Here is a 19,153-nt window from a genome sequence, read left to right as displayed (position 1 = left end):
CACACACACACACACACACACACAGGCAGGAAAGATGGAGATGGTATGTGGTGTTGGATTGTTTCACGTTGAAGTCAGTTCTGGTACCATCATCACTGTGCTTTGCTTGGTTTCATTGAAGTTATTCTTCATTAATCTGGGTGATTCTTATTGTAATATCATTAGTATGGCACATAACATTATGTAGTACTTAACATCAACTCTATCCCTGCCGAAACCAGGACAGATGCCTATCATGTTCATTAGCTTATTACTTTCCCCTCGTATGTATACGTTTCTGTTAACCCTGATACAGTAGATTTTTTAGTACCTGACAAAGCTTTACCTAACATTTCTATACTATGAATGACAAAAGACAAGATTTTGAAATTATAACAAATAAAACATGAAAAGTAGAATGAGGTAAGAATTAAAAGAGAAATTAAATAGTGACCTAAAGGTATAACATCCTGGCCAGGACAGGTTTGGTTTTGGTTTTGTTTTTTTTTTTTTCCCAATTTGAAGATTAGCTTTCGATTAGCTTTGCTGCCACAAAGTACCCATGCTCTACCCCTTTGGATTTCTTTGCATATTCTAATAATAAAAATAGTTACTTAGTGTTTCCTTTCCAGAGGAGGCAGAAATAAAGAATCAGGTTTTTATGAGATAGGGAAAGTGGTATTGCCCTCAGCTGACTTATGAGGAGTTCACACTACAATTGATTTATCCAATGTATAGTATAAGGCTACATAGTTAAGAATTAGGCCCATGGCCTCAGATTCTCGATTGACAAGATAGATGTCTTCATTTGTAAATTAAAATAATTTATTAGTTCTACATTGTGTTTCTAGATTTCTTTTCTGTTTTGAGGCATAGTCATTTAGTCCTTGGCCCTGGTATATCTGCATTAAGTATGGATCCAGGAATGTGAATTTCCAGAGCACCAGGTCTAATGAAAAGCAGACTGCATGTGACAGTCTGAGTCTAACCTAGTGGCAGCAAAAATAGTCCATCTCCATTTGGCCGTGCATTATGCAAACTCATGATAAACCACCTCGTCTGTAAGATTTTTAAAGGCTACTAAGAACGTTTAGTAATCTTCTTCCATAAATCCTTTTGTCATCTACATAGTATATGATGCCATATAATTTGCTTCATATGGATTAAGTTAAACGTTGTATCTTAGGCAGATACAGTCTAATAAATGCTTCTCTTAAATGTTTGATTCTTGTACCAGCTTTAGCTTCCTTTCCCTACAGGGGTAAAAACACACAAGAAACAAAACCTCTAGCCAAAATAAAATAAAAAAAATCTTTTTTATATTAGCAATTAGAATTTTTGTGCCAACAGAAGTTACAGACTAGTATCCATTTTCCAGGCTTTGCTGAACATGACGAGTGTAAAGGAAATTTTAGGGTTGATTCTGGCTTTTGGAAATTATATGAATGGCGGGAATAGGACCCGAGGTCAAGCCGATGGATTTGGTTTGGAAATACTCCCCAAACTAAAGGATGTCAAAAGTAGAGTAAGTACTCATTTTTAATTAAAGATAATTTTTCTCAAGTGATCTTTTTGGTTCCATCATCTGTCAAAAGTTAATCTTTTCTTGTTTCTTACCATTCTTGCTTGAAAGAGCAAGGCACTTTGTACAATTTTCTTGCTTCTTTCTCCCAACTTTTCACCGCCTTCTGCTGCACATGTGCATATTTCCATAATCTCCAATTTCTCCTATTCAGTACTACTAGGATAATTATCTTATGTGAGAAGTTCTGTGTGTCTCTTTTACTAGTAGGGACTTAATTACAGTAGGTTAGAGAGAAGTGAGAAAGCACAGATGGCTGAAGTCTTCTCCAGTAAATGTCCCCATTCTTTTTTCTTGCCCTTAACTTAAAGTAGCTCTATGTGGGTAAAAATGTTTTAAAAATCAGGTTTAAAACCAAAATATCAGTAAAGGTTCAGTGTAGCATATACACTAAGAAATTATATATAAAGGTTATAAATATGTAATATACAGGATTTTAATCCTCTTCAAAGAGGTGTGTCAGACCTGACAAGATATTTTCAGTCTTTTTTTTTAATTGGCAGTTAAATGGATGTAGGGCATGAATTCTGAATGGCATGCACGAGAAAATGCTCATAGATGGCAGTAAATTATTTTGTCAAAAATTGAGAACCACTAGCACGTTTTTGATTAGTCATGCTAGGATCAAAGTCAGCCTCAAACAAACTCTCGACACCTTTTGAGGTGAGGTTACTTTGTTCCTTATTTCAGTAGGGCAGAGGAGGAGGTGCTAGGTAATGTAGGCAATGGAAACACTGTTCAAAGTCATTCTTTGCCAAAGCATACTTAGACACCACATGGATATATGAAGCAGTAAAGAATAGGAGGTATTTTCTGCTGATGTTGGTACACATTTGGAGGGTGAGAAAAAAAAACTGTTCTTTCATGTTCTTCCTCTTTTCCTGCATGAAGTGCTGTCTTGACCTATAAGAAAGGTAGATTTTAAGCTTTTGTTACCAGTTATGCTTCGTACATGTAGCAGTGCGTTTGTGAGACAGGCAATGTCAGGAAAGCAGTATGTCTAGGGAGCTTTTTATTTTACTTGTGAATACCATCATTAACAAAGTGTAAAAACACATTTAATGAATTGTTCAGTGAGCAACTGTATTAATGGAAGTTTTTCCAATGGATTTGAGTCCTTTGTCTCCTAAAGACATTGAGGTGCTGGAACGTGTCCAAAGAAAGGCAACGAAGCTGGAGAAGGGTCTAGAGCACAAGTCTTCTGACGGTCTCTTCTCCCAAGTAACAAGCGATAGAACGAGAGGAAATGGCCTCAAGTTGCGCCGGGGGAGGTTTAGATTGGATATTAGGAAAAATTTCTTCACCGAAAGGGTTGTCGAGCACTGGAACAGGCTGCCCAGGGAAGTGGTTGAGTCCCCATCCCTGGAGGGATTTAAAAGACGTGTAGATGTGGCGCTTAGGGACATGGTTTAGTGGTGGACTTGGCAGTGTTAGGTTAGCCATTGGATTTTTTGATCTTAAAGGTCTTTTCCAACCTAAATGATTCTATGATTCTAATTCTTACTTTCCTCTTCACTGCAATGGTTCAGCTGTTCCCTATGACCACTTTTCTTCCAGTCCTACTCCATGGACAAGACACAGTACAAGCTGAAGCTAAACTAGAACCAGACCAAGTTTCCCAGTACTCAGGTGTTCATTGGTTGGCCAGCTGCCATGAAGAAAAATGTAAAACAACTGAGCTTTGCCTGACTTTTCTCAGTAGAAGTACTGATTTTAGTCTCGCTCTTCTATCTAACCATAAACTTGTAAGAATTTAATTATCTCTGGGACTTTCCAATTTGGCTGAATTTAGCCAGCACGTTCCAAAATTATGAATTATGAAAAGGAGTGACAGATATACAGTATAATTGCATAAGACTTGTTCCTTAGCAAAACAAGCTAAAAAATTACAGTATTTACAGTTTCCTGGTAGCCAAAATAAATATATTATTAGTTTAAACTAGTCTCCAAAATGCATAAAAACTCAAAAGGGGACAGCTGCTACAGACAGACATGAAACCTCAGAGATAATTGGTAAACCATATTTGCAAGGAAGAAAAATGCAGGGTCTTGTATATTTGAACACTAAGGTATCCTTCCTATGTCCCGTTATTCCCTTTTTGGGAATTGCCAGCAAGCAATATTACATCTAAGTAAGCTGAATTCCAGGAGCTAAGGTAAAGAGTCAATATTAAATATCTCTTATTTCACATGAAAGTCATTTGTTGTCACATGAGCCTAGAAAGTTACTTGTTATAGAGATTTTTTTAAAAAAGATATATATAGAGAGAGATTTAAAAAAAAAAAACCTTAAAAACCTCTGTTTTTTGTCTTCTGCAAATACTCTTTAAACCAAAGAAATAGGTTTGATAGTTTAGCATATAGAAAATAGAATAACAGGTTTATTTGACTCTAAAAGGGCAATCAAATGTTCATGAGTCACCTCAGTTCCTTTTTGTCACATGACCTGCCAGCAATGTCTTCTAAAACCGTTATACAAGCAGAGTGCTTTGTCTGAATGACAGCAGTGACTTGCTTAGTTAAGAATTTTGCTGGTGTATGAAATTAATAAAATATAATGTGCTGCAGGCTCTAATATAGGTGAGGCAGCTCTGTACAGGAAGTCAGACATTGCTCACATACAAATGTTTGTCCTGATACCTGTCAATATACAATATGAAAACACATCCAAGAAAACTTCAAAGCCATTCCAGATATAATTTCCTATATTATGATTCTTTTTCTTTGTTGAACGGTACCCTGTAATGTATAAGTTGCAGTTTTACACTTTTCCTTTAGTTCATCTGGCCTATGCTGACCCAATGACACATAACAAAATAAAATTATCTTATGTACAGTTGTTGTATGCAGGACCATGGAAATGGTGATTCAACAAAGTGAGTATTAAAATTCATATTTATAAGGCAACAGGGCATGAACTTGTTAGGTACATGCTGTCTGGTTTTACATTTGGAGTAAAATATGAAAAATATCTATGCCTCTTTCAGATCTTCATTATAGATGAATTGAGACTAGAGGAATCAAGAAATTCAGTTCACCTTAATATATCTGAGGTGACTGTAATATTTAGTTAATATTATATTCAAGAATAATATTATTAATTAATATTATTATTCAAGTTAATATTATTCAGTAATGCCTTGTATTATTAAAAAAAGATATGGGGACAGCTTCTCCCAGTGCATGTTTTCTTACCTGGTACATAGAACCAAAAGAAGCTCTAGGTCCTGTGGTGGTACGATCAAGCCTATGTTATAAAAGATAGATTTTTTTGTTCAGTAATGCTAGGGCTGAAGATATTGTGAGTCCTATTTCTCACAGCAATATAAAATAATAATATATTTATTTTGAAATAGAGTAAATTTTCACTCACTTGAAATAGTGTTAATCACACACATTTTTAACAATATATCTATTTTTCCCTAGGATAATGGTATTAATCTTGTGGATTATGTCGTCATATATTACCTACGCCATTGTGATAAGGTAAAAGATTCATTTGCCGTATCAGACTCTCCAAAAGTGGGTTTCTTTAAGAGATTGTAAAAAGGGTCGTATTAGCTTTTTAAAAATCTGAACACAGTAGCTCTGATGGAAAAATGAAATCCATTTCTTTTGCTTTCTTATAATAGTTGTGGTCCAACCCAAACTATTCTATGATTCTATGACTTCAATAGGTCTGAAATTTGCTATAGGTTTTATGATAAGGCTTTGGAAAATTTTACATTAACTGTTGAACTAACCACTACAGGCAATTGCCTGTGACTGTTGCAGACTGTTACATCCTGGCTACTGTAATGTTGTAAATCTTGTTCTGATGTGGTAATAATGGAAGACAGAAGCATGATTTCTCTCTCATGACAGAATGCAAGGACAGGTTGGTATTTTAAGATAGGTGAGTCAGCTGATGGGGATGAAGTTAGAGGTTGAAAATGTGGGAAGAAGTGTGGCTGCTGCTTTGAGTGAGTTACATTTATGAGGCTTTTTGATAGATATCAGCAGTGCTCAAAGTTTTTGAGTGGAAAAATTGAACTATTGTCTTTTAAATGAAAATGTCACTATTAATTGATTTTAAGTATGTAATTGCTTATTTTTGAGATTAAGAAGATGCCTTTACCTAATCTTTTAGTCTAAGACTAGTGTAATTTTTCATGACCTTATGTCTGGTCAAATACAAATAATTTTTTCTCTTCTTTTTCTTTTTTTCTTCTTCTTTTTTTTTTTTTTTTAAATTCTTACATAAGGATATTGAATTGATGAGTTAGTAGTCATGAGTATTTTTTCCAGGAGTAAGACTAAAGTAAGTGAAGACTAAAGTAGGTGAAGACGTTTCACTGCCCATGGTAGGGGGGTTGGACTAGATGATCATTAAAGGTCCCCTTCCAACCCAAACCATTCTATGATTCTATGATTCTATGATCTCTAATGCCGGAGGTTCTGTATGTCAGGAGCCTGTGGAACAGCTCCTGGGGCTGAGCTGTAGAGGAGATAAAAAAACTAGCAGATATGTAGATCTGTACTTGTTTTCTTTCTTTCTTTTTCTTTTTTTTTTGAGCAGGGAAATAAAATGTCATTACTTTAACCTAAGTACCCGTCTTGTAAAAAACCTCATAACAAAAGCAACTTTGTCTAGCCTGTAATGTTTCTCAGTTCTCAGGGTATTAAAATATGTATTCTTTTCTCCTTTTTTAATAATGCTGAAACTAATGCTTTCTAATTAATTTCTTTAAATATTTAATATTTCTGCAAAATTTCTACTATACTGCAATTTTACTTCAGGGAATTTTGTAAAACAAAACAGTTTATCTTCCTTGGGAGGAAATGGACATAGTGTAAATGTCATCCATTGTACTTTTTTCCCCCTGAATGTTCATATCTTTATAATAATAAAATTATTTTTTCCCTGTTCACAAAACAATTAGTTCTCCAACCTATGAGTTTTCCTTTCTTACAGACTGAAATCTGTGCACAGGTAGTATTTTAAACTCACTAGTATATGCTTATACACAGCAATGTCATATTAATACCATTTATATACTTTACTTGTTAAATTTCCAGTGGAGATATTGCCTTGAACCTTGTAAGGTTTTTTGTTTTGTTTTGTTTTACTTCTGATTTTTTTTTCTTACTGTGCTAAAAATAAGGTATATACTTAGGAGTTCCATACAGACATTAACCCATGTGATTTATTTAGCCGCATAAACCTTCAAATGTATATTTTTATCTGTATAAAATACTTCAGGCAATATTTAAATATTGTTTTCAATTTATGCTTATAAAGTATGTGTATACTTAAGAGAGAATGAAACCGCAAACTTTGGCATAAGATCACTTGTTGCATTAAAATAGGCATTCATGTTATCTGTTTTTAAGAAACTTCTAATCCCTTATCTAAACCTTTATTGATATAAAATGAACTGAAATGTGAGCTCAGTGCTGTTTCACAGTTTAAATTGAGCATAGTTTGCTTTACAACATCTAAAAGGAAGTTTCAACACTCAGAATGGTCAGTATTTCATCTTGAATGATATATATGTTGTTTTAGCAAGAATGATTTAAAATATATTATTTTTCCAGTTTTATAATAGTGTTTCATAAATGACATTTCAAAAAAAGTAATTTATTTCACTGCAAATGCATTCAATGTTCATAGTGGCCTGTTTGTTTGTTTGTTTGTTTATTTAGGAAGCAGGAACAGACAAGAGTATTTTTCCTTTACCAGAACCACAGGATTTTTTCCAGGCCTCCCAAGTTAAGTTTGAAGACCTAATAAAAGACTTAAGGAAACTGAGGAGAGATCTAGAAGGTAACTGGGAACTTTCACATTTGTTCTGCTAACAACAAAGTGCCATTTAAAATGTGACCTTTATGAGGTTTTCTTATTGCTAATTAGGTTTATAGTGTTGATTCATTTAGAGTTTTTACACTGTGGCACAAATTACTCACATAAATTAGAAAGAAAAAAAAATTCAAACTCATGACTTAATAAAAATGAAAGTAAAGATACTGAAAAGTAATTTTCCCTTTTACAATCGAAAGGCCCCTAAAGAAATCTTTCTGAAATTTTATTTATTTATGTGTGAATTTTCCTCTGGCTTCTCCAGAACTGTGTGTTTAACTGTGGATATCTGTTAGTTCCATAACATAAATACTTTCTTCAGTACTTGTATAACAACAATTTAACAGCTACAAGAAAGAGTTGAATACTATTAATGTAGAAATAAAACACAGCTTGCCAAGGCACAGCAAAGAGAAATGGAAAGCTCCAGTTCAAAATATTTTCACCCTGGGACATAAAATAAACATTTAAAAATGTTTATGATAAAGAGGGGCTCAGAAACCCAACTCATCTATTAATCAAAGTACTGAGTGGAAATAAAGTAGGAAGGGTTGCTCTCTAAGTGTTCCAAGCAGTTTCATTTTTATTTTGTGCTTCATATGACTTTCTAAAATAAATCCAGCAAATGATGACTGAATATTTTAAGCCTGTTTTTTTTGTTAAGGAAAAGTTGCTACTTTTACTGGAGCAGTTTTGTGTAGAAAATGGAGTTTAGGGAGAGAATCTGCATAAAAGCCTATAAAAACTTCTCCATTTACATTTACATCTCTGCATCAAAACGGAAGAGTCCTTTTAGAATCAGAGTTGAACAAGACGATTGTTTTTAATTTTTTTCAATGTAAAGCAATGAAAACCATTACAAAATAATTTATCCTTACAGTTAGAAATTGCTGGATTAGGTCACTGCCGTCTTTAGGATAGTTTCAAAGGTTAACAGTGGTAGGAAAGTATCAGTTGTTGTTTGTTCGACCCGGGCATAAGTGAGTGCTCTATCTCCTCTCATCGCTTGGCCCTGTAAACCCCTTGGCCTGCCCTTTTTTGGGCTAGTTTGTGCAGAAACATGATCTGTGTTTGATCTTGTACTTTTTCAGCATGTAGTCCTGCTGTCATGCATCTTAGTCTTACAGGATCTGCATTGAGGCTGTGACATTCACATCATATTTGTTCTACATTGCAAAGACACAGACAGCAAGTAGAAAAAGCTAAACACTCTAACTAACTCTTAAAATAAATACTGCAGCTTTCTTGTAATCACTGATTTCTATTTTCTAAAACAAATTTTCTTAGGTATTTATAGAAAATCTAGAAAAATTGTTATGTTGAGGTTGTTTTCATAATTCTTCTTTGTAAAGATATTATTTGAAACCCAGCCAAACCAATTAACATATAAAGTTAATGACAGCAAAGATTTGAAAAAAAAAGGTTGTGGAAATGTTTTCAGATGTCGGTATTTTATCACTCAGAAAGGTGCAGCAGAATTCTAACAAGCATTCCTGTGATTAGTTTCTCTTATATTTAAACAAAGAAACAATCACTCATATAAAAATGTGGTATCTCTTTCAAACATTCCCTTTCAAATTTTTTTCTTCAGATAATGCTGTAGTTTATTTTTAAATCAAAATTTTAATTGAAGAGGTTATAATTTTAACACGTACAACAAAGATTTGATGAGTCTCTGTAGTTTATTGTAGCCATTAAAAAGTTGTGGCTGTTGGCAGAATACCAGTGAAAGTCTAAAGCTGAAACAGATGTGAGTAGCAGAAACCAAGTCCAGAGAAGCGTTGGGCCCAGCTATCCAGACAGGCGCGGCCCTTCAGATGTAAATAATTTGAACAATATTAACTGGGGCTGCCTCTGTTATAGGGTACACTGGATTTATTTCACAGTTTGGTTGGCTAAGGTAGTCTTAAGCAGATTACCTTGGAAGGGGGATGAGACAAAAGTAATAAATGAAAGAGGGGTTTTCTTGTGTGCCATTAGGGAATGAACTAATGTTCCTGTTAGTGACTTACTTTTTTTCTGAGATTTGTACAGAATGATTAAAAAAAAAGATAAATATCACCTCTTGTGCCTGAAATGGTAATTTTGATAGACACTTTTCATAATGGTTGTCATTTAGTATTTAAAAATATTTTCTACTAGTTTATCAAGGCATTCATTTATCTTTCTATCATGGATATTAACATAGGAAAGATTGAGTTATCATGAGTGGCATGTCTTAATGGTGTAAACCTCTGGTTTGAAATACCTAGACACTGTGGAACCGAAAGTTCAAATCTAGATGGAGCACAAACCCTTTCATCCTTTTCAGATAAACAGATTGAGTTCCATACAATTTGCTATTTTGAAGTCTTTCAGATTAGACTTTAAAGGGACAGGCTAACTTTAGTCTAAAGGGATTAGGCTAAAGTTTGGCTCAAAAATTCAAACAAATTTTTGGAGAACCTTAATCCAACAGGTTTTTAACACATATTCCAGAACAAACTTTGTAATCATGAGCATTTTTAGGTTAAAAAGAATGATAAACAAAAACATGCATTTAATATAAGCTTTTAAGGGAAAGAAGTGCAAAAGAATGCAATATTAAATAGTGAGATGAAAATTTTGGAGTGAAATCTGGTTCCACTTTAAGGTCACAGGAAAAAGAAATGTTTTCTGTAAGCTCAGGTTTTCACTCCACATCTGTATAGTCAGTGTACTTCCAAGGTTTTCAAATATTACCTAGTAGCATAGGCAGATACATTTAACAGGTGTTCGTTTTCCATTATTAGCTTTCCATAAATTAGCTTTTATATATATGGAAAAATAGGTTTTGTTTTGCATCAATATTTTAAGATTGTAAGATATATTATACCTTGTCTAGGGCAATGATTTCCACTTTTTCCTTTCCCTATGACCAAACATAATTTCCTTTCTAGTCTGGACAATGCCACTTGATTGGTAGTCTTCTAGAATAAGCACAGAATGTTTGAAATGTGTAATCACAAGATTTTTAGAAAGAAAGCCACTTTACCAAAGTATGATAGACTTGTATAAGTTTCACCATGAACCTTTTATTCATCTCTCTCCAAAGTTGAACAATCTTAATTATTCAGAATTAGTTGCACTGTAGATTGTTTCCATCTGTCATACTCACTGCTCTTCTTTCCAATACAGTTCATAAAATTTTAAAATGCTGCTTCATTAGTCAAAAGAAAGCAGTATTGGATTCCGTGTATCATTTACTGTAATGTTCATTATAACTTCTTAGTAGTCTTGACCTTAACAGCTGAAAGAGCAAAGGTATTTATTGAATGGTTAAAAACAGAAACCAAGGTAGGTCCACTCTGAATACTTCAAGAGTAACACCTTTTCTTCTCATAATTAATTAAATTTCCTATGAGATTGTAACATTCTGGTCCCATTCAAAATCCACATATCTTTTGCTTTCACCTTCTTTCATGACCACCAATAGAGATATTAGTTGCCATTTTCATACTAATATTTTTTCAGTACTGTATATATGTTTTAAATTTTTAGTAACTTAACTGAGTGTATATGAGTATATATGTAGGTGTTTACACACACATACATGACTGAAAGGAAATAATTTGATCTAAAATAGAAACAAGACTTCATGGATCAGCTACCTATAATAATCAGTTGGATTTCAGTACTCCAGGAAACATGGTTTCAAACTGAGGGCCTCTTAACCTAATTGTTGACAGATCTGTATCTTGCATAAGTATGTTACCCTCAACTTTTCCACATTTAAGCAGTGGAACTTCATCACAACTTCAGCTTATGGCAACCCCATCTTGTAATTACCCTTGTATAACCCTTATAAAAAGATTAAAAGGGAAGCAAGTAAAACTATGCATGAAAAGTTGAGAAATGTTACATTGGTTATTTTCACATTGTTTTTCATACAGAAGCATTACAAGTATCTTAAAATCATAGAGAAATGCAGGTTGTTTGGTTGGAAGTTACCTCTGGAGGTCCTGTGGTCCAAAGCCTTTGAGGAGGACTAACTTCATATTTTGATCAGGTTGTACAGGGCCTTAGCCAGCTCAGTTTTGAATCTAAGGATGGAAATTCCAGCACCTCTCTGGGCATCTGTTCCAGTCCTGAATCACCGTCTTGAATATTTTTCTTTATCCCTTGTGAGAATTTCCTGTGCAACTTGTGACTATTGCTCCTTTTTCTTTAGATGTGCATTTCTGAGAAAAGTCTGGCTTCATCTTATCTATAGCTATTCGTTAGATAGTTGAAGCGAAAAACTAGATCCCCAGTTAGCTTTCTCTTCACCAGGCTGAACACACCTGGCTTCCTCTGCCTCTTCTTCAAGTGCTTCATTTTATTTTCATTCTCAAATGGCGGCATGACAATATGTATATCCTTTTTCAGATATGATTATGTGTATGTATATATTCTTTTTCTTTTTTTTTTTTCTTTTTCATAGAAACAGATCCAGTGCACTGGATGTGACTAGCATGGTGTTGTCATACCAATACCAGCATCATAGCTAATTAACTTTGTCTCTTAACATGACTGACTAGACCAGACTAAACTGTTGCATCTACATTGCTCTCATTCAGTGCCTCTTCAGGGAGCTCTGTATCACATTGTATTGCAAAGTGGATGTGTGTTACAAAATTAAGACAAGAATAGAAGAGAATTTAGAAATGAGAAATGGGTGGAAATTGAAAAGGGTCACTCATTGCCAACTCTTGCAGCCACTGCCACTATAAATAGAGACAAGGAGGAAGCTGCACAAAGAAAAAATAATCAGTTCATGCTCATTTAAGACTAAATCGCTCTGATTCTCCCAAATTAAAATCCTGAACAACATCTGCTTTTATCAAGGATTGTAAGGGAATATATTTACCAATGGGAATATATTTACCAATAGGAAAATATACAAAAGCAGAAAAGTTTAATCAGTATTATTCACAAGAAGTTAATTTAAGATTCTTAAATGTGTGTGTTCCCATCAGAGTCTTCAAACTGAGTTAAAGGTTTTTGCAACAAAATGTCCACTAATAAATTATAAACTATTTTTGTTCTAGAGATTAATTGATGTTTTCAATTAATGAATTGGGACATTTTCAGCTTTTGTTGGATTTCTATGTAAGCACAGATGGAGAAATTAATTGAATGTGTTATTATTTATTCAGATGGAATGATATATTTAGTTCATACATAATATGGCCTTAGATAAAGTCTGTTTTACGGAAGAGATTTTTAGTATAATCATGATACAATAATTATCAACAGGGCAACGATCACAATGTTGAGAGGTTTTGTCTATTGTTTGATTTGCTTTATAGACAGTAAAGTTACTGGATCACATAATGAAAATTCCAAATATTACATCAGTTTGAGTGTTAACTTTCTAAATAATTTGTTGGATCAATAGATATTTCTCAGTAAAAGGTGATTGTTTATTCATTACAGGAGGATAGTATTCAAAAAAGTATCAAAGGCCTCTTTCTAAAATATTTTCAACCAGTTGAAGCCTTAGCCTAATTTAAATGAAATGTTTTAAGTCAATTTAAAAGTGGGATTTAGAAATCTGAGTCACATACATGTTCTAGAAAAATTTGCCCAGTAGCAGCAGAGAAGTTGTATGATATTTTCCAGGAACTAGTCATTTTCTTCATGTTAATTATATGTTTAAATTTTAAAATTCACCTTAAAATTTTGGAAGTGCAGGCAAATAGAAATTTTAACTGAGTGACGGAATATGAGGAGCCAAAAAGGTGCATGTGTTATTTCTTTAGACATTAGCATAAATGGAGCACATTGTTTTGTACCTGGTGAGTATCGCTATATTTTTGCATTGTCCAACATTTACGTGATGTATTTTGAGGCAATGCAGAATCGTGTAAGGAAAAGAGCAAAGGACAGCTTCGTACAGGAACAGTTATTTTGTTTTCAAGAGTTGACAAAATGACACACTTTTCCTTCTCAGAGTTTTCTGACCTCTTTTTGAATAGTCTCTTGCCTCAGCAGGATGAGATATATTTCAGTTTGTTTTGATTTGGCAAAGATACAACACAGGCATTAAAAAACACATTTTGTATATGTGCATTGGATTCTATTTTACAATAAATCTAACATTTTGACAGAGTTCCATTGGTAATGTTCATATGTGAATACATTAAGTGGAAATTTTCTTAAGTGGATCATTTCTTAAAATTCCATTAGATTTTCTAGTTTGTGATAATAGAGAATAGTATGGAATGGTTTTAATAAGATTCAGAAATATAATAGAGGAGCAAAGCAACAATGTTTTAGAAGAGTTTATTCTCTGGAAGCAGATGTCTGCATGTGTGCACAAAGGCAAGGGAGAAAGCTTTCTGTTGGTTAAACAATGGCATGCTGTTAATTTTGTCTTTTATATTTTTTTCTTTGGTTAAAGAATCCTCAGAAATTTCGTGTTAAAAATCATTCTGCAAATATTAGGATTCTAAAACGAATCTTGGAAATACCACAGTTATGATTTTCTGTGCACTTTTCTGTGTGCCCTTTTATATAAATAAATATATATATGTATGTGTGTGGGTGGGTGTGTTAAGCATTAGTTACATAACTTTGTAGTATACATCTGGGAGCAGGTAGTGTACATCTGGAAACAGGAGGAATATTGTCCCTATCAATGTGTACGATGGATAATGAATGCTGTAGTTTGGAGAGTGTGTAATACTCGCACTGGGAGGAACAGTGACTTCATATTTGTGGATCTCATCAGCTTTTCCTCTTTGAGGGAGTATGCAGTAAAAGAAAAGGCAGACTTCTGCTAGAATTGAGGCGGTTAATTATGTATTTACTGCCAATGATCAAAGATTGAAAGTATATTAATTCAGACAGTAGGATACAAATTAGTAGTAGTGAGGCTAATTGGCACTTTGAGAAGTGTTCCTGTTATTATTGTAGGTAGTTTATGAATTTACATTATTTTAAATCTAAGCAGGATGCTCTAGCTGAACCAAAACCATAAACTTGGTAGAAGAATTAATTAGGTGGAACTTTATGATCTGTCTTGCACAGAAAATCAGAGATCCAGCAGTACAGAGGGAAACAGGAGATCACTTCTCTGGCCTCTACAATTTCAGCTCATAAACGCACTGTTTCAACCATTGCCCAGCAATTCTCTTCTATCTGATCCCTTGTTCAGTATGCTAAGTATTAAGTGTTTGTATGTTTGAAAGGTCTTTTTTTTTTTCCCCAGCACTATAAAAATCTTAGCTCATCTGATTGAAAATATTATTATTGCTTCTTAAAAATTTTGTCTTCCTCTAAATTAGCCAGAGAAGCCTCTTCAATTTCAAAATATTCATTTTTTGTACTGTTCAGACAGAAGGGATATGTTCCGATTTCTCAGCGGGTTCTGCTAGCGCACATTTCTACACTCCTGACAGATCTTAATGGTGTGCGGAGGTCTGTATGTTTGGATCTTGACACTAAACCAAAACTTTCTACTAATAATGTGTGCTGGAATCGCTTAAGGAATCTTACAAAGACTTGACTGGAAAATTATGAGGGTTTAGTCATTATATTCATTTATACATGTTGTTCAGTCCTTTGCAGTATGCTTCTCTGCTGAAGGGTGTGCTGAATGTAAACTACCATTTCAGAGAGAATACATTAACCAGACTCTCAGATATGTTGCTGTGGTGTGAAAAATATTTAGTTTTACTAGCAATCTTTGTTCATTTTGTTAAATGTATTCTTAGGAAACAATCTTAACAGAAAAGGTTTTAAATTATTTATATAAAATGTTGATACCCTTTGACAAAATGAGGAGTAAAAATTTTTTTCTTTTAGGTTAGTTGAAACTAATATAGGCCTGACAGTTCCTCTACATGCCATCACATACTGTAAAAGTTCAAAATGTTGTTAAATTTAGAAGAAACAAACAAAAAACCCTCACAAATTTTAAATCTGAAAGACAAAGCCAGAATATCCGATCAAACCTGTGAGAATAGTCAAGATGTCTGACTCTTGGCTTCCATTAAAACTCCATTAGAACAGGTGAACTTTACAGGGTGTTTTGTATGCCACTAATTAAATTATTTCACTTTCCACAGCTTAGGACTTATCACTGAAATATTTTTCTGTCTCATTTATACGTGAGAGCTTGAGCACCTAAACAGATACTTGTTTCTGTGTGTCACGAGGAAAATGTATTTCAAAGAAAGATCGGACTGTTTAAGGTTTTACTTATTAACTTCTATCCTCTGAAATGGCTTTGTAAGAAAACTGAGTTATTAATGAGTGAAGAAAATAATTGTGCATAGAAGCACATTTCTTCTTCTAAATTAGCTGAAAATAATTTCACAGAACAGTAACTATGCAAGCGATTAATAGGTTAGAATGGTGTATTTAGTTTTATGTGTGCTAACACTTTTTTGCATTAAATTGTTGACCTTTATTTAAGACGATAAAAACGAAGCTTGAGAATAGAGTACTACCACAATTTGATCCTCTTCTACTTTTTCTCAGATACTTTTGTCTCAGAAAAGCTCACACCCCACTTCATGGCATTTCCCTCTCTATTTGGTTCAAAGGCTTCTGTATTAGTCAACCCAGCTCTGGCTAGGGTGTTAGTGCTTGAACCTTTGTGTGTTGCCATCGAGATGTATACTATTATCAATGTGTGTCCAAAAATGCAAATAAAATAACGTCTCTGAAACTTTTCTGGGTCAGTAGCAGCATAACCACTTGCAGTTAGAAGTTTTCAAAATTCTTACCCTGTACTCTGAAGGAATCAAGATAAATCTCTTCCCTTCTTCTCCCTTAAAATTCTATCTGAAAAGAAACATCTACTTGCAAGGTTATAAATAAGCACAAGAGCTGTAGATGGCACAGGTATAATGAATTGTAATGAAGCTAACGTTCTTATGTGCATACCTGCAGTAAATATGTATCTAAGTTGCATGTAATAACAAGAGAACATAACCAAATCCTGCAACAGTGTCCAACAGGTAAACATGCATCTCCTGTAACTTTTTGTTTAACGTGGAAGGTTGTCTGGAAGTAAGAAAATGTAATAAAGCAAAACCAAACAAACTAAATCATGAGGAAGTTATATAGCACTTGCTGAATGATTTAAATTTATGCATTTTATCTGAAGTTCATTAGATTCTTATTTGGGTATATAGGCCCAAGTAGTGTAACAGGCTTCTGCACTGTAAAAAATCATGGGTCCTCTCATACAGAAATTTAGTTCTTTGGTGCTACATTGAATTAATTTGTGGTATGTTTTCAAATCCCCTTTGAAACAGAAAAGGTAAGTGTTCTAAAAAAGAATTCTCAAATAGTAACCCTCCTGTCAAAGATAAGCCTGCATTATAACAAGAAAATAAAGTAGCAAGCTTGGCAGTATAACCTGTCAGGCTCTGAACAGACAAGAGGAGGAGGGGGGTTTAGCAGCTTTCACAGTGGCATAACTCATGGGGGATAGTGTCAGTGACAGGTTTATAGGAATTCATGGTGTTGATACTTGGTTTCACTGTCAGGATGATTCGTGTAAATGCTACTGGTGGGTTCTGGTGAGTAAATAGTTAGTAATTTACTGTTATCAACATTAAACTATTTCTGGTTTTGCGTTTACTTTAAAAATGGTGCTTAAAAAATTCCAAATCCTGTCTGATTGACACTGAAATGCTCTTTACGTGAAAGTTTGTTTATGGGCAGTGATTCTTTTGACAGATTTACAAGTGTCTGTGGAGTTTTAAAAGACTATTGCCCAATAGGCATTAAGTGAGAGACATTCTATTTTGTAAATATTTTCACTTATAATGGGGATTTTTAAAGAACTTTTTGAGCCAAGTACTGCATTAAATCTGAAGACAGTGGCAAACTGATAATCAGCAGTTTCCAGCTTTGTTTTAAAGTTTTGCTAATGGTTTCCATTTCTGTGGCCAAGATTTGCAGTGGGTGAAGCATGATGTACCTCCAACAATTTGTAAGGGCTTTCAAATAGTATTGCACACTCGTATTTTCTTTTTTTGCAATAGCTCATTTAGAAATAAACAATTTTCAAAGTAGCATATTACATTTAATTTCACTAACATACAGTGCATACCAAGAAAATGAACCCAAAGTTTATTACAGTAATGGAGAATTTGCATCTGTTTGAACTCAGTAATGCTGAAACAGGTTGTTTATTTTCTCAAAAGGTTATTTTGGAATGAGATGGTGAGAGGAGAAGTGTACGTGTGGTGTGCTAGCTGTCAAATTCCTCAGAATTCCTTCAGATTCCTCAGACTTTTAGAAAATTTTTTTCACAAAGAAGCATTTCAGAATTTATTTCAAAGAAGGAATGCATAATACGATCCTTTACCTCAGAATCATTCTAATAAAAACCTTGCTAAAATAATTTTCTTTTAAAAAGGAAAGGGTTTCTATTGTAGTGAATATGAGAACAAAATATGAAAAATTCATGTAATGTTCCCTCACACATGTTGTAGCAGTTTTAGCAAAGAAAATCAGAGCAAATGATGGAACAGGACTTTTCAGTTTTAATTTTTTTATATAATGTTCGGCATGACTTGATAATTTTTTTTTTTTAAACAATATATTTCAAGTAAGATTTTGAGTAAACAAACAAATAAAAAGAACTTATGTAGCAGGAAGTTCAATGAATGTTAGTTACCAGAAACCTTTATATTATGTTGTGTAGAACTGAGGCAGGTCATAGAGTCATATGGTAGCCTTTCACCAATATTACAAATCTAGGTTGACAAAGACCAGCTGACTTTAATATGTGGAATTACAACTGCTATTTTAATCAAAACCTTTGATTTAGCCCTGTCATGAAAATTTTTTCCTCTTCCAAGTGTGTCTTTATTTGTATCTGATTTGTGATTCCTTTGAACACGCTTCCACCATTCTTTGCCATACCTATCCCCAGGCAAATTTGATGTTGTTCCAAAGTTCTTCAGCCTAAAAGATACATCTGGTTGGTGGTCCTAGCCATTGTTTTCTTATAGGTATTGGTCAAGGAATCATTATTATGCATAGGACATTCCATTATTAAAGGGAAGACTGAGACTGGAGAGATTTCAGTAGGAATACAAAATTTTTGAGACTGCAGTTCCAGCTGAAGTTCATGACTGCCTTCAACCAGTGACTCCACACCTATGTGATGTGTCTTATTTTTAACGTTAGTAAGTAAATAAATTCAAGTTTTATTCAACTGTTTCAGTGCAGTTGACTTTAAACAGAATTAGTTAACTTTCAGTTGCCCAGATACATTTTTGTTTGTTGGTAGACCAAAAGTATAGGTTGAGTGAAGTATAACCTAAATTCAGAGTCAGTTAAAGGAGGATTAAGCAGTATAGGGCAAATACATTGCTTTTGTGATTAACAGATTTTCACTTCATCACCTTTGTCCTTGGTTCCTTTAGCTCAAAGCTAAAACTTTCTCAGAGCCCTTCAGTCTATTTTGGCAGTTATCTGAAAGAACTTCTGGAAGTAAACTGATAGATTTCAGTTTTAGATAGATATCATCTAGATAAATGTCATCAGCAGAGAGAATTGTCCAAAGGTCTCTTTTTAAGGCTTTCCAATAATAGTCTGCCAACATTTACTTGACTTCTTTTGTCTCTTTCAGTTTCATTGTTTCAAGATGACTTGAGCAATGCAAACTGGTATCTCATCTCATTTCATCTTGTCTCAAACTTTTAGAGTTTTAATCAGTACCCCTGATTCACTTATTCTATGTCATCTGTCTTATTTGCTCTTCTCTTCTGTGCCTTTCTTCT

The 19,153-nt window shown here is 33.9% G+C and overlaps 1 protein-coding gene across 1 annotated transcript in view; it reads left to right on the top strand.

Moving 5' to 3' along the window:
- Nucleotides 1–19,153, top strand: part of FMN1 (formin 1) — a 157,833-nt gene that overhangs the window by 94,546 nt on the left and 44,134 nt on the right. Inside the window, 3 exon segments of the mRNA XM_009285818.1 lie at nt 1,358–1,504; nt 4,988–5,047; nt 7,247–7,367. Of these exon segments, the coding sequence (XP_009284093.1) occupies nt 1,358–1,504; nt 4,988–5,047; nt 7,247–7,367 (328 nt within the window).

The sequence above is a fragment of the Aptenodytes forsteri genome, unplaced genomic scaffold (assembly GCF_000699145.1).
Source record: "Aptenodytes forsteri isolate BGI_AS27 unplaced genomic scaffold, ASM69914v1 Scaffold124, whole genome shotgun sequence".
NCBI classification, from domain to species: domain Eukaryota; kingdom Metazoa; phylum Chordata; class Aves; order Sphenisciformes; family Spheniscidae; genus Aptenodytes; species Aptenodytes forsteri.
Note: the sequence above shows the minus strand (reverse complement) of the source record. Positions and strands in the feature narration are given on the sequence as shown.